Source organism: Pleurodeles waltl, chromosome 12, assembly GCF_031143425.1.
Source record: "Pleurodeles waltl isolate 20211129_DDA chromosome 12, aPleWal1.hap1.20221129, whole genome shotgun sequence".
Taxonomy (NCBI): domain Eukaryota; kingdom Metazoa; phylum Chordata; class Amphibia; order Caudata; family Salamandridae; genus Pleurodeles; species Pleurodeles waltl.
This window is the reverse complement of record NC_090451.1, coordinates 663,259,379-663,279,268: the sequence shown is the minus strand read 5'-3', so window position 1 is coordinate 663,279,268 and position 19,890 is coordinate 663,259,379. Positions and strand designations below refer to the sequence as shown.

Below are 19,890 nucleotides of genomic sequence, written 5' to 3'. Positions count from 1 at the left end.
AAGCGATGCAAAGATTACAGAGAGGTATCATTACTGAAATAATACACGAAGAGGAAAGTTAGCAAACTTAGTTAGGCCACACGTTAGGCTGCTTTTCATCCCAGAAGTGTATATTTTTTTGTGCTAAACAAATCCTGAAAACTTGGATAGATGTGGAGGATGATATCAGTTACATATATTTTCTTATATTAAGTGTTCTGCTTTTTCCATTGACTTTATTTCTCTCTTTAGTTAATTAATAAGCATTATGAATTTTTTTTAATGTCTTTCACCAACCCTAATCACAATAATAATTAAATTTGACTTTGTTTTTGCACGCCAAATAAACCGACGCTAGGAGGAATCTGAATTTTCGTACATGTCACTGCACTTTATTTGCAGGGCGCGGAGAGCTATAATTTTTTACGTTTTCAACATATGCTTTATAAATCTGTGAATTCATTATATTATGAATTGAGGCAATATGTGTTTGCAGGCCCATGCGAGCAAGGAACAGAGCACTGCCTAATAATGTGGGCAACCTGACTGTGTGGTCACAACGGTAAGCGACCGGTCTGGCCAGACAAGGAAGTGATTATTGTTTTAGGTCCCGGCTAGATGAGGGTGTCACTTTGCGAGTAAATGGTCAGCAGTACACTCCCTCTCTCCCTCAGGAGGCCTTTGTTCCAAACTCAGGTACTTGCCCTTCATGCAGTGGGCACGGGTGCTATGAAGCTCAAATAATGACATTTTCCATATGTTTTCTGATTAACCTGCCAAAAAAAGGATTTTGTTCACAAAATTCAGACCCTAAACATTTTTAAAACTGTTTAAGAAAATTACCAGGACATCTGAAAATGACACATTGTGCTTTTTTTTGTTGCATGCTCAAAATTTCTAGAAGTTTCGATGGTCTGAGCATTTAGAATACAGTCCATATTGAGCGTTGTGTCAAAGCTTGATGAGGTCTCGTAAGAGCCAAGGTAGTTCTTAGGACTTTTATTTAATTAGGGGCTGCTTCTAGGTTGTAGTGTGGCCACCAAACAATATCTTCAAGAACGCACAGTCAGCCCCTTGATCATTTCACAGCGTGTGATGTACAGGCAGAGGGATTTGGATTACCGTTTTACAACCACATCATGCCACTTCTCTTTGCAGATGCCTCCACCGTATCATCCGTCAACGGGGGTACCACCAACACAACCAACGGTGAATCCACCCTTTCCAGGAGCCAGTGTGCCCCAGCCTGCCCCACCAGCTTCACAGCCCCCTAAGAAAACAAGCCCCACAGAACCCAAGAACTATGGATCCTATGGTTCTCAGGTAGGCATATGGTTTTAGAAAGTACACCAATTACATTGATCATATGGCGCGTTCACTTTTTAGATGAAGTGTGTGTTCTGGCAGAGTGGGCATGAGATTGCAAGGTGTAGTAGGGACTGGCACTGAACATAGGGGACAAGCCGATAACAGATTATAGAGAGAATGGAACTGAAAGTGGGATGGATGCAACCTGCACTGAAAATGAGGTTGAGGCAGGTGAGGTGGGAACTGGTTGACCAGAGGGGGGGCATGGGGATTGGTACATTTATATGGCAGGAAAATTGGTTGTACATTGTATACCAATCGACATTCTAGGTGACAGAGGTTAACAACTGAGTCGACTGACCACCAGGAGCGCTCTGCTGTACGTTTAATGTACATTTTGCAGCTTACATTACAGTAAAGTTTTCATGCCCGGTGTTTTTCAATTGATGTTCAGTGACAATAAAGAGGGATTCCACTTAATTTCACAAAGCCTTCTTAGCTCCCTTAATCGCCCACATTTCTTATATTTTAAGTCAAAGGAACGAGATGAAGACTTTGGTAAAACCTTGACTGCTGAGCTCACTAGGCTTTGTTGTGAAAACTAAATAAGCCCTCACATTTTAATTTCACTTGTGTTAAACGATGGGGTGTTTGAATTTTTAGGGGTTCCACTATCTGTAGATCTGGTTCATTGAACCTCAAATTATCAGTAGATGTGCTAGACAGTTTACCACCCAGGCAAGTGTTGACTCCTTTATTTTGCACAGCGTGTGAGTTCGTGTGATAGTCTGCCACTTTCTACATCGACGATGTTGAACACTTTAATTTCGGAATAGATGCATGTTTTAAATTGCGTAATGCAAAAGACAGTGGGAAAATAGGCACTTAAGTGGAGATGGGAGTGCAAAGGGGCACCTATTTGTCTCCAGCAGGGACTTTAACGGGATGGGTGCCCTCTTGCAGAAGCTTACACTCGAGTGGAGCAGAGCCTACATACATACATATTAACTTGCTAGTAGAAACGTACTCTAGCTCATAGAGTCATGGAAACCTGAATTAGAACATAATGATATTAGAAAAAGATTTTAGGGCACCAGCCAGCTTGCCACCAAAGCCGAAAATTCAAGGCTGGTTGTGCCACCCAGTAATAAATGTTTACTTTTCAAGTCATTTGCCTGCTTTACAAACTTCCTTGGTGTTTGTGCCAATCTTTTGGTTGGAACAAGACGTGGGCTGCTTGTGCCAAATACTTGAACAATTTGAACCCCTTTCATGCATTGGAACCTGTGAGCCAAACAGGATGACAATTTTGCCGTTGCCACACCCGGTTAGAAAGGTAAAAGGGACAGACCGACGTTAAAGTTGGGTTGGAAAATGCAACAGCCTGCCTCAGAGATTTCAGAGTATCAAATATTAGACTATGTTTGGTAAAATACTTTTTAGCACTGCTGAGTGTAAATATTCTTGTGTGGTTTTCTGTTAGAATCTTGTCTTTGTTACCATATGCTTGGGTAAGCATTTTCAATAGGTGGAGAGCAAAGGGTGTTATGTGGTGATGGGACCATATGGTTAATATGTGTTATGTGGCTGCAGTGGCTAGCAGGACTGGTAGCAAAACTGTAAATATATAGACCATACTGTACAGTGAAATATGAGAAATGATGATGTAGCAAGTTGCATGATGGATGCTGGCAAGCGGCTATATTGGGCATTGGCAGTAGCAGGATGGATGTTACATAGCAAACCCACAGGGCATGTAAATTTGTAGTGTGGTGGAGCTTTCTGTTCAGAAACGTGCCATTCTTCATGAAGAATAAGGTTGACAAACCTGTTCCACGACACCAGAGGAACATGGACATCTACTCGTGCTACCTCCTCCTCAGGAAGAAAGGCCCACAACGAGCATTTCATCCAGATTATATACAAGAGCCTTTCAGGGGTGTCTCTAGAACAATAAAGAGAAGCCATGGGATTGGAAAAACAGGTATATCTAAGATGATCATTTGCAAAGATGAACTTGTCAAAAGGAGTTACCATCCAGCAGTCACTATGGCGTGGACATGGAGAGGTTGGAGGAATACACATGATATTCTCCAGCTATCCCTCCTGCCACACGGGAGACTTCTATCCAGTCCTCATGGTCTCACCAGAATGTCTAGCAAGATCCATCACCTCAACATTCTATCGCTGAATGTAACTGCCTGGCGTGCAATACAGCCATTTGAAAATTTGAGACAAATGTCTGACTGTACTGAAAGAAATCGAGCATCTTTCTGCAAGATCTGTGCAGAATTGAAGTGGAAGAGTTTCTGCAGTTAGTGTCTGGAGAGGCAAAGGGATCAAATCATCCACCAGCTAGATGTGATGTTACCATTCCTTACCTACATAACTCTATCTGGTTTGCAGTTTTCCTCATCGGTGACAACAAAGTGGGCAGTGCAGCTAATGCTTTTTTGCATCTCATGTTATGTTCTTGTACATATCAGTCAAGCGCACTATTACCCTCAGGGGTATCTTGGCACTGAAGAGGTGTCCCTTATTGGTGTTTATCTTCTATGAGCTGGGATTGTGAGCACTGCATCTGATGGTGCTACGTACTTATCTTCATCTTCTTTGGACTGGTCGTCTGGGAGCTAGTCATCATTGGGGTCAATGTGGTCTGGGTGTTAGATGCTGCATACTCACTTTCTGTGAGGCAGTCATCAGTGGGACATACAGAAGTCGGTTACTCAACATCAGGCGCACGTCATCCAGTTCTCCTTCTGATGGCTAGTTTGCAAAAGCATACTTGCTTTTTTTGTGGGTTACCCATCTGCTGGCTGAACGTGGGAAAAGGATGGAATGGTGCATAATGATCTTCTTAAAAACACCCATTGTAGCGTGAATGTGGCATGCTCATATGATCTTGCATTACTGTATTATCTATTGTAGGCATTGGTGGGGAAATTGGGAGATGTATACCTGATGGAGCAGTTCCCTACTTGTATCCGTGGCCTCTTGAATTACAGAAGCTTATACCTATTTTTCCACTCTCTCCACCTGTTTTTGTTTTGTCTAGGAGACAGCGGCAGCAGCTACTGCCGATTTGTTGCGACAGCAGGAAGAATTGAACCGGAAAGCAGAAGAGCTCGACCGACGGGAGCGGGAGCTGCGGAACGCGAGCCTTGGAAGTGCTGCAAGTACGATGCTATCTTCTGGCAATTGTAATTTGTATACCATTGTGTGGTAACCGGTGCCACAAGAGGGATTCATCTCAGTTATGTTAATGTTGAAGATATTTCTGTAGCAAATGGTGTTCCATAACTGTGGCCTTTCTGCTTTCAGAATTGAGGTACACTAATGTCCCATTACAAGGACTCTGTCACTGGCTGAGGTCTGACTTCTAAATGTTTTTGATGGATCATCATCATCATGATTGTGATTCTTATACGCACATAAGTTAATTTTTAGACTGTGCTAACTTCTTTTGATGGCCTGAGCTGTTGCTAAATGAATGATCAGCTAGTTGCAGTACCGAGTCTTATGGTGCCTGATATATCTGGCACTAATGTTCTCTGCCTGGAGTGTCTTGTAAAAAGACGTGAGAGAGCAAATGTCCCTGTTACGTATACTGGATGCTGCTCCACTGAGCGGCACATGGGAAATTTCAATTACAAGCTGGCACAGTACGCTAAAGTGATCGGTATGTATCCTCCACATCACAGATTTGTGGATTGGAGAGTCTTACTCTTCGATGAATTGAGCACTGTTGAGTTGGGCATTACACAGGTCTGTTATTACTGTGCCACAAAACCTTTAAAATAGCATTTTCATACATGATCATGTCTGATGGTGTTCTTTTTGGTTTGGTTCATACTTGCTTCGGTCTCCTGCACATTCAAGACATCTCTGCATGTTTGTGTCAGTTTGATAACAAAGTAGTTCTGCAGGGACTCCCTGCTTACCTTATCTCACAAATATAAGCACACAGTTATGCCCTTAAAGTGCAGGAGCTGAAAACATGTAGATAATTATTAACTGCACAAGTAAATTGCGCACTCTTAACAGTTCACGAAAAAATGTTACTCATCTGCTGGGAGCAATCGAAGTGGGACTTAAAAAAACAAACGGTCGACGTGCGGGTTATTGCTGTGCTGATTCATAGCATCACTCGCATTGTGGTGCGCAGTTCTAATCTGGAGATGATGTGGTCAGTTTTCCAGAGTGTGTTTGAGTGCGGCTAGAAAAAGATTCTGGCCTAAAGGTGGAAGAAATCGAGGAGTAAACTTTTTTTAAAGGGATCATTTGGAAATCTTTTTTTGACCACCACTGTGTCATTATCAATTTCTATAGTCTATAAAACTTGTACCGTTCACTTCAGAGTGGCATCTCACAGTACCAAACTGATCACAGTTGGGAGAAGGACCACCACTGCGATTTAGGAAGACTAACATTCAGCAATTGATTGAAGAGTATCTGAGAAAGTCTTGCCTTGCCTAATCTAGAGGAAGTGTTACATTGTATTAGCATTACCCCGGCACTACTTTGTAGGCATTGAAAACCTATTTATTTTAAGTATAGCCTTTCCATGTCCATTTCCTCTGACCCTTTGATTGGCCATATGGTAGATAATTTTCTAACGACTTCTACTGCCATTATTGGATGACATTCTGAGAAACACAGACATGGTGCGTATGAAGCTGTGCATTTTAGATGTGGCCTAGGGACTGCTTTCGCTGTCATGCCATTTTCTTGTTTTCCTAAAAATACATCATACAAATATACATCCATAGAAGGGCTTCTTCATCCATTGGTATATTCAAATTGTATTCATATTTTTACTTCCGCCCACCAACGCATGGGACAATGCTTCAGACCCTTTCATCCATTGGCTGTCTTGCACTGAGAGTGTCAATATTTTGTCTGATTACAAGTGCATGGCTGTTAGAAGAGGAATGCATTTCTTTTTTGTTTTCTTTATTTGCCAAAAATATATTACAAGAAAATTACAAGAAAAAAGTTGTCAAGGCCAGACCTGTAATCTTTGATTGTGCTTGTTGTTAGAGAGATGATTGAGCCAAGAGTTGATTCGGCGCACAAATGTAAACACGAGGGGTTACCACATGGCATTTGGTCACCGGAACATTGTGTGTTCTGTCTTGGGTCTTTACAAGCATGGATTCTGGCAACTGTAGTGTTGCTTTGTTTCTCATACATCTGAAAACAATTTGTAAATAGAAGCCCTACAACTGAGAAAATTTGAATGTGTGATCATCTGGTAATCCTGGGATATCGGTTGTTCAGCTGCTTGGTTATTGACTCACCTCTGCATCGCTCGTGGAGTCCCCAAGGATCCTATATACAGTTGTATATTTCTAGGTGGAGTTATGCATTTGGGTTTGTACCCCCGGTGTAAACTGTCATGTCCACAGATTTGTCCTGTTCACAGATTACTAGTTGTGGCACCATCTACCTATACCAAAATGAACTTTTGAAAGGGGTAAGATAATATAAATTGCTTGCATATAGCAGTCCACAGTTTTCCTGTTTTGAAGCACTTTAAATAGTAGGTGTTCCTAATGAAAGCAGCAATAAAATAAATTAAATACATAACTAAAGCAATCTTAGTCACCTAAGGGTTCAGAGGCTGTGTTCAGATTAACATCTACAACTTGAAATTTCCATATCCTAACACCCTGTACTACCTTACTGCTTTTTCATTGTCTTTTTTTATTATTTTTATTCCACGAAAGAAGTAGTGGGATAGGCGTATTAAATATAACAATGTGCACATAATTTAATTCACAAGGTGCTGAAAGAAAAGAAAAGGAAATTCATAGGTAAAAATTATAATTCGTTTGGTACAGGAATATTCTTCTAAACAAAGAATTTAGCATATTAATCATTGGTTCTCAGATGGATCTTAGGTGACGTCGACCTGCAGCATTTTGTATTATTGCTAACTCCATACCACAAAATCAATAAATTGATAGGACCATTTGTCTGTTTTCTTGGGGTTGTCAATTAGTTGGGTATTTCTTCCGATGTAAAACTCTTGCTGCTGATACCCTGCATATTTTCGTAGCATGACAACCAGTTTAAGCGTATTAGCAAGATAAGTTCTGATATTGTTAGGATCATTTGAATGAGTTGCACATAATTTTGGGAGTATTATTTTTGTGCAATAACACTTGCTAGATTCCAAGTTGCAAACATGTGGCTCCACAAAATTCACCTACAACTGCCTTTTGATTGTATATAACAAATAGAAAGATGTTTGCTGCATGGAATGAAAGACATAACATTTAATGTAAAGGAAAATAAAAACCCAAGTGTCCTTAGGTGAGATTTTACATAAGGAAAAAGGTCATTCTTCAAGTGTAAGATCATGAATCGATGTTTAGGGAAATGTCAGATCTTAAATTTATTTTCTAATTGTGCTTCACGAAACAACTTACAAATTTTACCTTATAACAATCCTAATTTAAAAATTCTTTCCATTTTAAACCACATGCATGTAAATTCTGCCTTTACAATAATAATATTGTTCTTGTATTAATTTATTTGTTTTAATTCAGAAAACAATGGGAATAAGCGTCTATCATGCTCAGTTGTTTTACACTTTATTGGTCTTCAGAATAGCTCTGCGCTTACAGGTCCTTCTGTCCTCTAGCCATCCGTGTGCATAATTATTTGCTGGACTTCTGTCTGACCGAACATAAGCCCACAATGTGTTCCAGTCTCAGAAAGGGGGCTCTGTTTTAGGCCTTACCACCACTAACCGTGCTGTCTGCTCCGAGGATAAAAGTGACAGGCTGTTTAATGTGGGCTACTTCACAAGCCAGTACCCACGAGCATACCTGTAGAATAGTCTTTTATCTTAAGTTTGGGAGCATTTTATCAGCACGGCTATTAGGCCACAACTGAATTAATAGACATCAAACTTAAAGACGCAATACTCATTTTCGTTAAAAATGCCAATTTAGGGCAGTGTTTGTGCATTACAGTGGCAGTCCTAGATTTTGCTGGCCTTGGGTATAGGCTAGGGTTGCACTTACCTCAATATAATTAGGATATCACATTTCCAGCCCTGGGCTTTTCCACTGTCGGTTGTGTTACCAGTTTATTCCCCAGAAATAACAAACGATTTGTTTCTCCAAGTGCGTTGGGCTTGCAAGTGAAACCATAGGACTAGAAATACGTTGTTGATTACATGAAACTAAATGAAAACCCTAATATAGAATCTCATTGTATTGGAACACTTGAAATAGTCTGTATGATTGTGTTGGGGATCTTATTACAGCTGGTTTTAGATTCTAGGAAGACTCTAATTTTGCCACTGTTTGCAAATCTACATATGAGGGTGTAGTACAGGGTTGTGACTCTGTATACACCCACAACCTTACACATTTGATAATATTCACCACCGCCTCTCTAATCTCTTCCCACACTGAAAAGGTGGCCACATTACTCCCGACAAGGGCAGAAGTAAAACCTTTTCCAGAGTTGGTGGAAAAGGTGGCGTAGGACAAGTGCATTCTTGAAAGTTGGAATTCTGAACCACTACAAGGAAATATACAAGAGTGCTTTTTCAATAGATAGCCCCCTAATTTATTTAACTGTTGATCATACTTAAGGTACATCAATTAGTCATCATTAAATCCTTTGTTAAAATATTGGCATGCATCAAACAGTTTTGTGCGTGGTAGTTATAGTATTTAAAGTTATACAGTAATTTAGCAAAACGTTTTTTCCCATATGCATGTTTTTGTGTAATTTTTTTTTTATAAGAACACAATCACTAATCTTGCATTCCTACTTATTTGTGTGTTTGCATATAGTGAGCAAGCAGTCTCAGGGTATTATAAGTAGATATAAATTGTTAAATTGTGCTACTGTGCACACTTTTTATACTGAAAGCACTGTTAGTATTGCTGACTGAGCTCACAGTATTTCCTTTGAGCCCTCGCCCCCATATTAAAGGCATTACTTTGATGAACCAGATAAATGTTTGGAAAACTTCTAGACATGGATACAAACCTAGCCTTAGTAGCAGACAGTCCTCTTTCTCTAAACCATACTGTGGTACTGTAAACTGGCAGCCATAGGTTTTGTGCTGTAGAAATTAGGCCTACTTGGCCAGTGGATAAAATATACATGAAAACTTGTTGACTTTGCCTCAAAATAATACATTTAAAGCGTCAGAATATTTACTGTTGCAGTATCTGCATTTCAGTTGTCACATTCATTTGCTTATCTTTGAAAGGGCTGGGTGATGAGTCAGTTTCATTTCCCTTCCTCAAGAACCTTTATGCGCCCTTTCTCCTTTCCCAAAATGGTTGTTTGGGAGTAAACTTCCTTAGAAAACCGGTCTCTCCTGGTAAGAAACTGCCTTTGTTTCTTAAACGTTTTGATATGCTTTCAATCCAGTCAGCCTACCAAAGGAATATGGCAGGGTTCTTTATTTGTAAAAAAACAAACTAGGGTCATATTAGACTCCCATTAGTAACACTGGAAGTGTCTGCTGCCTCTGATAGAGACAGCCTGCAGTGTGGAAGTACACAATCTGTTTGGCTATATGGAATGTGGATTTGCTGAAAAATATCTATTTTGAAGTGGTGCTTACCTCTGTTTAAGCAAGTTGCTCACTGTAAACGTTGCTGGGTTAGACCCACTCCCTCCTTCTGCCATTTTCAGATTCTGGATGTGCATTTATATTGTAGTTAATGACAGAATGAAGACTAAGTCTTGATTTTCTAGTTAAGTGTTTCTTCTAATTTGCAGCGAGGCAGAACAACTGGCCCCCGTTGCCGTCCTTCTGTCCAGTGCAGCCGTGCTTCTATCAGGACATACCATTGGAGATCCCACTAGAGTGTCAGAAGACTATGAATACCATGTACTACCTCTGGCTCTGTGAGTATGGACACAGAAACCTCACCCATATCGATCAAAGCAACAGATACTGGAATTTTCCTTGAAGTCTTCTTTCTCTTTAACAAACTGCTTTCCTTGTTATCCCATTGCAGATAGCACAGGAACACTGCTTATGAATTTCATAGCCACAATGGCGTGGTTCTGCGTGAACACTTCAGTTGGATCAGACTTTGGCCTTTCTATCCTCTGGGCTCTCATGTTCACTCCTTGCTCCTTCCTCTGCTGGTACAGACCATTGTACAAGGCCATCCGGTACGTATCACCAAACATTAAAGGCAACATCAAACTAATAGCTTTGTCCACAAGTTAACTAGACTGGGTTTCTCTCTAGCATTCGAATACATGTTTCCTGTTCAGGGTCCCTGTTTATTAGCTTCTGTGTGCTGGCAGAGAAAGGATTTAGGTGTATTCAGGTGTGTTTTCCCCTATTACAATGTCAGAGCAGTGATGTAGGGCTAGATTATGTTGCATTGAGAAAATGTATGGATCCAACTGAATAAAAAGCTTGGGAGCCGTAGGACAGGCTATAGGTGCATTGGCACAGCTGTGTGATCTAACACTAGAATAGCAGTGGGTCTTGCAAGGTGCGTTCATAGTTGTGCACAGATGCCCATCGAGAATGACTTCTTGTTTGTTAGTAGATTGCTACTACGATAGGAGGGACTGCTGCGAGTCAGTCAGGGTTGAGTTAAAATGGTAGAATTGTGAGCCTCAGTATGGAAATAGCAGGGAGTACTCTGGGTCAAGACTGAGGTGAGTTAGGAGTGGTGTGCATGAATCCAGGTAGTGGAGTGATAAAGGTTTGTACTTTATAGATTCCAGTAATACAACATAGACATAGAGTGAGTGGGTATTATTATAAAGATGCACAAGAAAAAACTGTGCATTGATTCTGCTACTGTAATTTATCAGGCCACAGGCCAGGATTTGTAGGAAGCTGGCTCTTTATACAGTGGACCAAAAAGTGGTACACAGTGTAAAGAGTCCAAGCAAACTCCAGAGGAATTACAGAGGCACAAATGACACCCAAATGCTCTGTTTTGCGGTAGTGTGGACAAGCAGTTAGGCCTATCAAGGGGTAGTAATAAGCATGTATTGCACACACTAAAGGCACTAAGCGAGACACACAATAAAGAAATCTAACACCAAGTTATAAAAATGACACATTCTTTTATATACATTTTGATATAAGATCATCTGAATTGGGTGAGTAGTTTTCGAGTTATGAATTTTCACAGCTTTCAAAAGTAAACGGTGCAATTTTTGGAGCAGTAATGTTACCCTATAGGGGAAAAACATATCCCGCAAATGGGTACTTAGCAGCCACTTACAGGACCCGTCTTCTGGAGTTAAAGTAAATGTGAGGCAAGGTACAAGGCAGCATCACATGGTCACTTCAGGAGGCACTGAGGCATCGGGTGCCGAGGTGGTTTCATGCTTTGGGTGCCCTAATGTTATCCAATATGAAAGAAACAGACACTGCATACTGGTACTTAGCAGTAACTTACAGGACTGTTCTTCTGGACATGAGGTGAATATGAGGCAAAATCCAAGGCCACCCAAACAGTTCACCTCAGGGGAGCTCTGGGGCGTCCGGTTGCAGAGGTTTGTCTCGGTGTTGGGTGTCCCGGTCATTTCAGTGGAGATCGGTCTGGTCAGAAAGAGCCTGCAAGCAGGGACTGGGCGGCCAGTCTGGTGGGACCCACAAGGTGGCTCGACTCTTGAGGTCCTAAGGTACGTAGGGACATCGTTGGCTCACTTCTCCTCGGGCTACGGGGCTCTAGTGTAGTGGTGTCATTTAGTGTTGGGTTCTCGCATTTGGGGAAGGCCTGAGGAAGAGGCTGCATGTGTGTCAGGAAGTCAGCTGTTCACAAACCCAAGGTGGGCTTTGGCTCTGGATACCCTGGGGACCATGCTAGCACCGTTGCCCCACATCAACTCGGGCTAGGGGCCACAGGTGCTGTCCAATGTCGTGCTTGGGTGGTCCAGAGTCCTTGCGAGTCTTCTTTGGTGCCTGCAGGGTGCAGGGAAGCAGCTCCGCTACTCCAAAAGAGATCCTCATTACTTCTTGAAGTGCTGGCAGTCCTTCCAGGATTTTGGAGGCATAACAGTGGCAGGACGAGTCCTCTTTGGCGCAATTGTTGAGGACAGCAGGCAGGCCGGCAGGGTTTGGGCCAAGTCAGTTGCTGTGCCTCAGTTCTTGCTTTTCACAGCTTTCGGGTCTTTCTTCTTCTGTAGACCAGTGAATCTGAGGTCTTGGTATCAGGGGGTCCCCTAAATATTCAATTTAGGGGCGTTAAGGGGAGTGAAAGGTAGTAGCCAATGGCTTACTTGGGCCCGGAGTCACTATGCCTCCTAGATGACCATTTCCTTTGGGGGAGTGGGTAATACCCTGCCCCAGAATTACTAATTCCACCACACAGAAATTTCCAAGGCTGTGTTCAGCTCAGGCTGGTCACCCTTGAGGTGTGTCCAGCCTGCAAATGCAACACGCCTCCTGCATAGCTAATTTTCCTACCTGTCCGAGTGCCAAATGAGCCCTGTGGTAGGGAGTTTGGCATCTCCCTTCTGAGGGAAGCCAGATCTGCATACTAAGGGCGGTGGGCATCTTTGAAGCTCTCCTGCCTTGGAAAACCAGATTTGCAGGTCATACTGTTGAGAGGGGTGTTTTAATTCTGACCGCCCGAGAGCAATGGCTCTCACCCTTTGTGAGGGAGGTGTCAGACGCTCATCTGTTGGTGGCAGACTGGTGGAAACTAGTCAGTCAGCCCACCAGTGGTTGGTTGGTTCTCATGGGGTGCAAGAGAAGTTGCCCTCTGGATGCATGTATTAATAAATTCATCACAGGGTTCAGTGACGGTTTATTAATATGAGATGCTTGATACCAAACATCCCTATTTTCAGTGAAGCCATCATATAGCTGGGGTACTCATATTGACCAGTGTCAAATAAATGTATTTAAAATGGCTTCCCTGTTCACTTACTATGTCTAAGAATCAACAAAGACATAGTAAGGGCATATTCGCTCATGCAGGTATGCTCTCAACTGTAATATAATGCACCCTGCCTTAGGGTTGTAAGGCCTGCAGTAGGAGTGATTTATAAGTATTACAGGCAGTGTTAGGGGACCTGGCACACAAGTGTGTGCCATGTTCTGTTTTCACTTTTTGGAGTACCTTGTTACGCAGCCTACAGTGGCGGTCTATATGAGTTTGGTGCTAGGTCCCTTAGAGTGGCACAAACTGTGCTGCAGCTCTTGGGGGGATCGTCTGTAGCATCCCTACCATAGGTCCTAGAGGCACCATCTACTAGGGACTTACAGAGGTACTAAAGGGCCTGGCCACCTGGGGATCAAGTGACCTGGGAATTAGTTAGTGGGTAGACTATTTGCAAGCATTTCCACATCACCTTTTGTGAATATTGTGTGTGAGACAGATATTTAGTAAGAAGGTGCATGAATGGTACCAGCCCATTCATTTTTTTAAGATGTCTTCCTGGTTTTGTGGCATGCACGTTTGTGATGTAGTGGCTGTGGGAGCTTGTGCATAAGGTTCAAGTATGTGCGCTGAACTGGTCTCTCTGATCTGAGTAGCCTGTGCATGCATGTGTCATGAAAAGGAGCAGTGCTGTTGGACTAGCTTACAATAAAGCATACCCCCACTGTTTCTGTCCTTCTTGGTAATGTGGTCTTGCAGTATTATTAAGTATTTGTGAGTAGCCCTAGGGTTAACTGGGGTAATAGGTTTGTTAATACCATTGTAATGTAGAAAGCCTGTATACAGATCGTTCACTGTGTGAGAGTGTGTTCTTTGTGTGACATGTTATTTTCTCTCTTGAGTTACTCTATATAGAAGCAACTCTTTGGGTAGTTAAATAAGGAAATCAGGAAACTATTTAAAAAGGTGCAGGTAAAGAAAAAGAGATAAAGGTAATGGTAAATAATGGTGGAAAGTATAGCTTATGAGAAGTTTACTTGAAGGAAAGCAATAGGGAATGAGATTAGGGGCATCTTTCTATAGAGGAAGAAATGGTAAGGGAACAGGATAATAAAAATTATTGGGTATTGGGAAATAAAGGAAAGGTGAGCATAAAAGGGATGTGATCTCTACATTTTTAAAATCTGATTGTGTCATGGTGATATGCTACGTATTGTAGAAGGTAGCTAGAAAACCATAGGGATATTATAATAGTTTTGCTATGAAAAGTGTATGTTTACTTTATTATTCATTGTGAGCATTAAAATCTATCCATTCTTTTTTTTCTAACTAGGAGTGACAGTTCGTTTAATTTCTTCGTTTTCTTCTTCATTTTCTTCGTGCAGGACATTGTATATGTCTTGCAGGCAATTGGAATCCCTGGCTGGGGCTTCAGGTAAGTTATATATTGGACAGAGTCAAAATAGCGTGGATAAAAGATTGAAGACTGGGTAAAATACGTTTTGCCAGCACAGTATTGCAAATGTTTCTTGGTACTGATCCCTCCATTTTGGACTAGCGATTGATGTCGATTTATATTGATAATTTGCAGTACTGCCTTGCCATTTAAGGGAATTGCTAGGCACATTTGTTTTGTTTGGTTTTATAAAAAAAAGGTAGTGAAATCAGTTTGCACAAAAATACATTCTAAAACATTGTAATTTTCTGAATTATAAAACATCTGAGCACTATTGAGATGCAACAGCTTAACCATAGATACCAATACTTTGAAACCTGATCAATAAATCACAAATAAAGGTTTTCCCAATCAGTTTTCACACAAAGTTCTTTAATTGGCAGCTAGCAGATTTCATGTTTTTTTAAGATAAACAGCTCTCCATAAACATCCTTTCAAAAGATACAATACCAAAAAACTGCAACCCAATTTCTAAAACATAGGTTTAGTATTTGTCCTCTACAGCGTAAAATGGTGTTACTTTACTAGTCAGTATTGCCAGATAAAACAATTTGAATTGAGGAAAAGAAATGTTCACTTCTGTAGGAGTAAGACCAGGTAGTAATAAAGACCTTTTGAAGCGTGCATATCATTATTATAATTATCCTTAAAACTATATGTTCCCAGAAAAATTGAAATCTTTCACACTTCCACATTTCAGTCCTGAGGTACCATCCTCCTTGTTATGGGCCTAGCTACGTTTGATACCAAAGATAATTTGGACATTTTGACTTTAAACCAGCAGATTTGAAAAATATTGCTTTTTTGTTGTGAAAAACCTACATTTAAGTAGATGTATGCAACTTCTCATTTTCCTTCTTTGAATATTTTATTTCCTTACTCAAATCATCACCTTAAGATATCGTATATTTTTGATTAATTTTCCACCTTCCCTGAAGCGGGGGTTGATTATATTAATCCTGTCTCTCCTGCAGTGATTTCCTTATGGCTCTCTGTTCCATTTTTGTAGTTTCATGGTACGGTTAAAAACTTGGTTTTGGAGTGCATTGGCGTTGTCCTGTTCATAACAGGTCTTTAATTACAAATGCCCATTAGCACTCTGTTACTCTGCTTGTCTATCCTTCCCAGCTGGTTAGGATTGCCTGTATTTACAGAGTGGATGGTGGGGGGAGAGAGAAGCTGTACGAAAAGATGCAATAATTTTTCTGTACGACTCTGGGCTTAGAGGTTCTCTCCACACACCCAGCCTTAAGGCATGGTTAACATTTCTCACCCCTTTTCTGTTCTTTTCCTTCGGTTATCAAATCTCCAAGATTGGTTGTTATATATGCCTTGCCGTGTTATACGTGTTGTAAAAAAGAACTATTTTAAGAGTCAAAACAACTGTGCCGAGACTTCCCTACCAGGAGCAGACAATATATTTGAGTACTGAACTCTAAGCCTTTTTGTTTATGCTGCTTACAGACAGGAGAACAATCCTAAAGCTGCTTTTCAGACTTGTGATTTTCCTTCAGCAATGTAACATTGTGATGTAGAACAATTAATCTTGTCACAGAATGCCTCCTCTCTGGGAGCAGTGGAGGCTTTCCTGTTATTTCTACGTGCTCTTGCACTTCCACACATTTAACGTAATCTATAGAATTTCAGATTGTCTTCATTCTCCCAAAAATATTTTTACTGACTCTCTCTTGCCAATTCTGTTTTTTTTGGGACACAACTTCACTGAAACAACAAATTTCTCCTAGCCCAGTAAGAAAATATTTCTCCTCACCGCTGCCTACCATCACCAAGCTTGTGAATCTGCAAGATTTTCTTTTAACTGTGGCCTTTTCTAGGAGATGCTTGGGAGGTCTCTTAAATATACAGGGCTTTATTTGGCCTCCATACAGTTAGTCTACTTCATGCAGTTAATGGAGCAGTACCTGTTTTTAACTTGCTTTGTAGAATGTCTTCTTGAAAACCCAGTGAAAGAGGCCAAGGGATTCAGTATAAAAACTGTAATACCCACATGGGAACATAGTCCAATCCAATTTCCTTAAATATTCAAGGTACCAAAATCAGTTATGAAAAGTGTTATCTTAATTCAACTTGACAGTAAATAGGCTGTCAGAGGAGGTGGGAGCTTTACAGCAGACTTCGGTGCACTCGGCACTACAACTGGGGTTTTATTGTTCACAAGACTGCATCAGTGACCCTTTTGGTACCAAAGTTAAGGAGCACCTAATGAACATTTATGTTCAATTATTCCAAGCTGGGATTTAGGATTTGGGTTTACCTGTGGTTTAAATTGGGTGTGCCTCCAGAACCGCAGGGGCTAGAGAAGTTTGAGATGGATGTGAAATCATTGCAACCAGCAACTTACATCAGAGAGCACACCACAGTGGTAACACTGGGCGAAAACAAAAGATCTTTGTCGCTATGGGTCTGGACGTAGGCAGATGTGTTTCTTGAATACATTTCTGCAGCTCATTGACCTCTGTTCTTTTGATCAGCTGGAGTGCAAAGATGTCTAGGCTTCTTGATGAATTGCTCCTTAGGGGGCGCATTGCATGCATTGCGTCAGTCAGCTGGATCTGGCTGGTTCGTCCACCTCCTCCTGGGCAGGGCACAGAAGTAAAATTGCTCAAGTGGCCCATTCACTTGGGGAATACTGGCACCTGCAGGACCAGCTCTTTAGTTGGCATATACGTTTACAGATGAAGTGCTAAATCCTTGTACCAAGGGGGACAGTATTTATTTTACAAATAATCTAAAGTGCTAATTTATGGCTTCACAACATGGCATGCAGGGGCAGAGATTCTGTAGTACATAAGAAAGGGAACCGGTTGTACAAGTAAAGTATGGAGATTCTCCACCAACTCCCAATATAGCTTCAGTTTCAGGAACAAAGGAACTGTCACTTGTCAGATCCACATCGAACAAACAGAAACTTCAAGGAAATCACTATTTTGCGTATTCTTACACTGTTTCCCTGCGAAGCATGCATTAAAAGCCTTCCAAAATACAGTGTAACCATGCAAAGGGAACGACTCCAGGTACGTAGAACGGGGAAAATTTACTCAAGGATGAAGACGATTTAGAAGCAGTACTGGTAACCCTACAACTAGCCAGCCAACTTTCTAGTTACCTGCTGGGTCTGCAGTTTTTTCACCAAAATAGTTTCTATCTCCCCTGTGAAATGTGAAATCCGCTTTGGTTAAAAAAAAGATAAAAGTTCCAGTGCCCTGACAGCAGGAACTGTCAGCTCTTTCCTTGTTCTCCAAAGGGCTACCCGAGTTGAAAAAAAAATATATATAACTAAAAAATTGTAATGAGCTTGAAGTTATATGTAGCATTGCGTGGGAAAGAGTTTTGTACTTTTCCTGTCTTGGACCACTGTGGTACATAGATAACATGGCTAGGAGAAAAAAGTCAGCAGCCGTGATTGTGGGATGAGCACCTTTGACATATCTCCCTCTAACTTCTAAATGAATCTGAAGTGCTCATGTTTGGTAAATTGACTTTTGCAAGTTTTTGGCAAACTGCCTGGTACCGCTCAGTCTGAAAGAGGCCATAGACCTTGTTGTTCCTCAAATACATAACAGTTACCATATATACAATGGAATTTACCAACACAAATTGGAAGGAGGTATAAGTGAGAACTGGATTGGAAATGTTGGTGATGTTCTGCCAGAAAATGTACATTGCAAACACTAGTCGTTCTATAATGTTTTAAGTGATACTACTTAATTTTTTTTAAAAAGCCCTGCGTATTGGTTTAAGGCACCACTGGTACACAACTCCTTCTTAATGTTTCTGCCCGCTCCCTTGCCTATCTCTCACCCCCTCAAAATTCTCCATCTGATTATGCTTTTCTGCTGTTACAGTGGCTGGATAGCGACACTCGGTGCCTTCAAGGTCAACACAGGGGTTGCGGTCATAATGCTTCTTGTGGCCATGTCCTTTACTGCCACAGCCGTTCTGGGAATCATCATGCTAAAACGGGTGAGTACTGCTCTGTACGTGTGATGGCACAATCGTTCTGAAGATTAGCCAAAGCTTCGCAAGGAGGAGTCGGACTATTTGTTTGTTAAAATTGGGGCAGAGTTGCCAGTAAGCATCTGTTAGTGGCATGTAGTGCTGTAGATTCACATACACCCACCTTCCTCCCCGGACAACTGTGTCGGTTGGGATTATCTACATTATACATTAAAGCATTTTTGCATGGTCATCTAATGAGGATACATCACCCTTTACACTCCCTTCTCACCCGCCAGTTGGAAAACAATCTAACAATAGAGTTGAGGACCATGCGCATTACAGGCAAGAAGAGTCACTACACCTTGTGACTTGAAAGACTTCTTCTGAGAAAAACAACTTCCATACTTCCAAGCCCAACACTATATGGAGTTCTTATGCTAAGCATGGGACTCTACAGCACTACATGCCACAAACAGATTCTTACTGGGTGAGGAACATTTTCCTTATTCTCCGTGTTGTTTGCATTGTCTCTCTAACTTTTAGTGTTCACATTATTCTTCACTCTTTCATTTCTCTATTTGCCTCAGTAACTTAATGCAGTAGTTTCTCTTCAAACGTAAGGTGGTGACATGTTTGATGGGTGAGGTTTAACGAGGTGAGTAACATATGCTCCCAGAATAAAGATAACCTCACTAGCAGTGAACTCACCTCAAAAGCCTTGGACCAACTATAACTATCACTGCTTCATCTATCTAATGGAAATTTCCACTAAAAATGGAAGACTAAAGTTACTCAATTACATTTTTATAGTGTATACACATGCACCACTTATTTTATTGTTAATTGGAAAATGCTCAACCAAAGTCGTGAATGAGAAACTGGTTGTCCAGAATGTTTTTGAAAAATATTTTATCTTGTAGTGTATAACCTGGTATATGGGGCTGGAAAAGAATTGAACAAAAACAGGTTCACAAAATTCCCCTGTTCATCTAACTTTTGTCCTTATATTGTTACTCCTATAAAAGTTTGTTGCAAAGGTTTGTGGCCGTGTACTCAGACGTCCATAAGACCCACAAAATGTGTGAACAATCACTGGAAAAAATGGGTAGGGAACAGAGCACCTGTTATCAGGTTATATTTGTCTTAGTCAATCTATGATATGTTGAGAGTGACTTTAAAAAAAAACCTTTAAGAAAAATAGCAGGAATCCTACAATGTCACCTTTTGTCATCTCAAGAGATGAACATGTTACTTAAGAACATTGCTTTCAATAGTGCACCACCTACAGTCAGAGCAGATATCACTACTGTTTTGTATGTTGCAAACTTTCTCTTAGAA

At 41.0% G+C, this 19,890-nt stretch overlaps 1 protein-coding gene across 2 annotated transcripts in view; it reads left to right on the top strand.

The window, feature by feature from the left end:
* The window catches only part of SCAMP3 (secretory carrier membrane protein 3), a 68,724-nt gene that overhangs the window by 42,070 nt on the left and 6,764 nt on the right, over positions 1–19,890 (top strand). For both annotated transcript variants that reach the window (XM_069218437.1, XM_069218436.1), the window contains 6 exons: positions 1,138–1,302; positions 4,346–4,466; positions 10,051–10,179; positions 10,293–10,452; positions 14,470–14,571; positions 18,459–18,576. In XM_069218437.1, the coding sequence (XP_069074538.1) occupies positions 1,138–1,302; positions 4,346–4,466; positions 10,051–10,179; positions 10,293–10,452; positions 14,470–14,571; positions 18,459–18,576 (795 nt within the window). The remainder of the gene's footprint in view (positions 1–1,137; positions 1,303–4,345; positions 4,467–10,050; positions 10,180–10,292; positions 10,453–14,469; positions 14,572–18,458; positions 18,577–19,890) is intronic.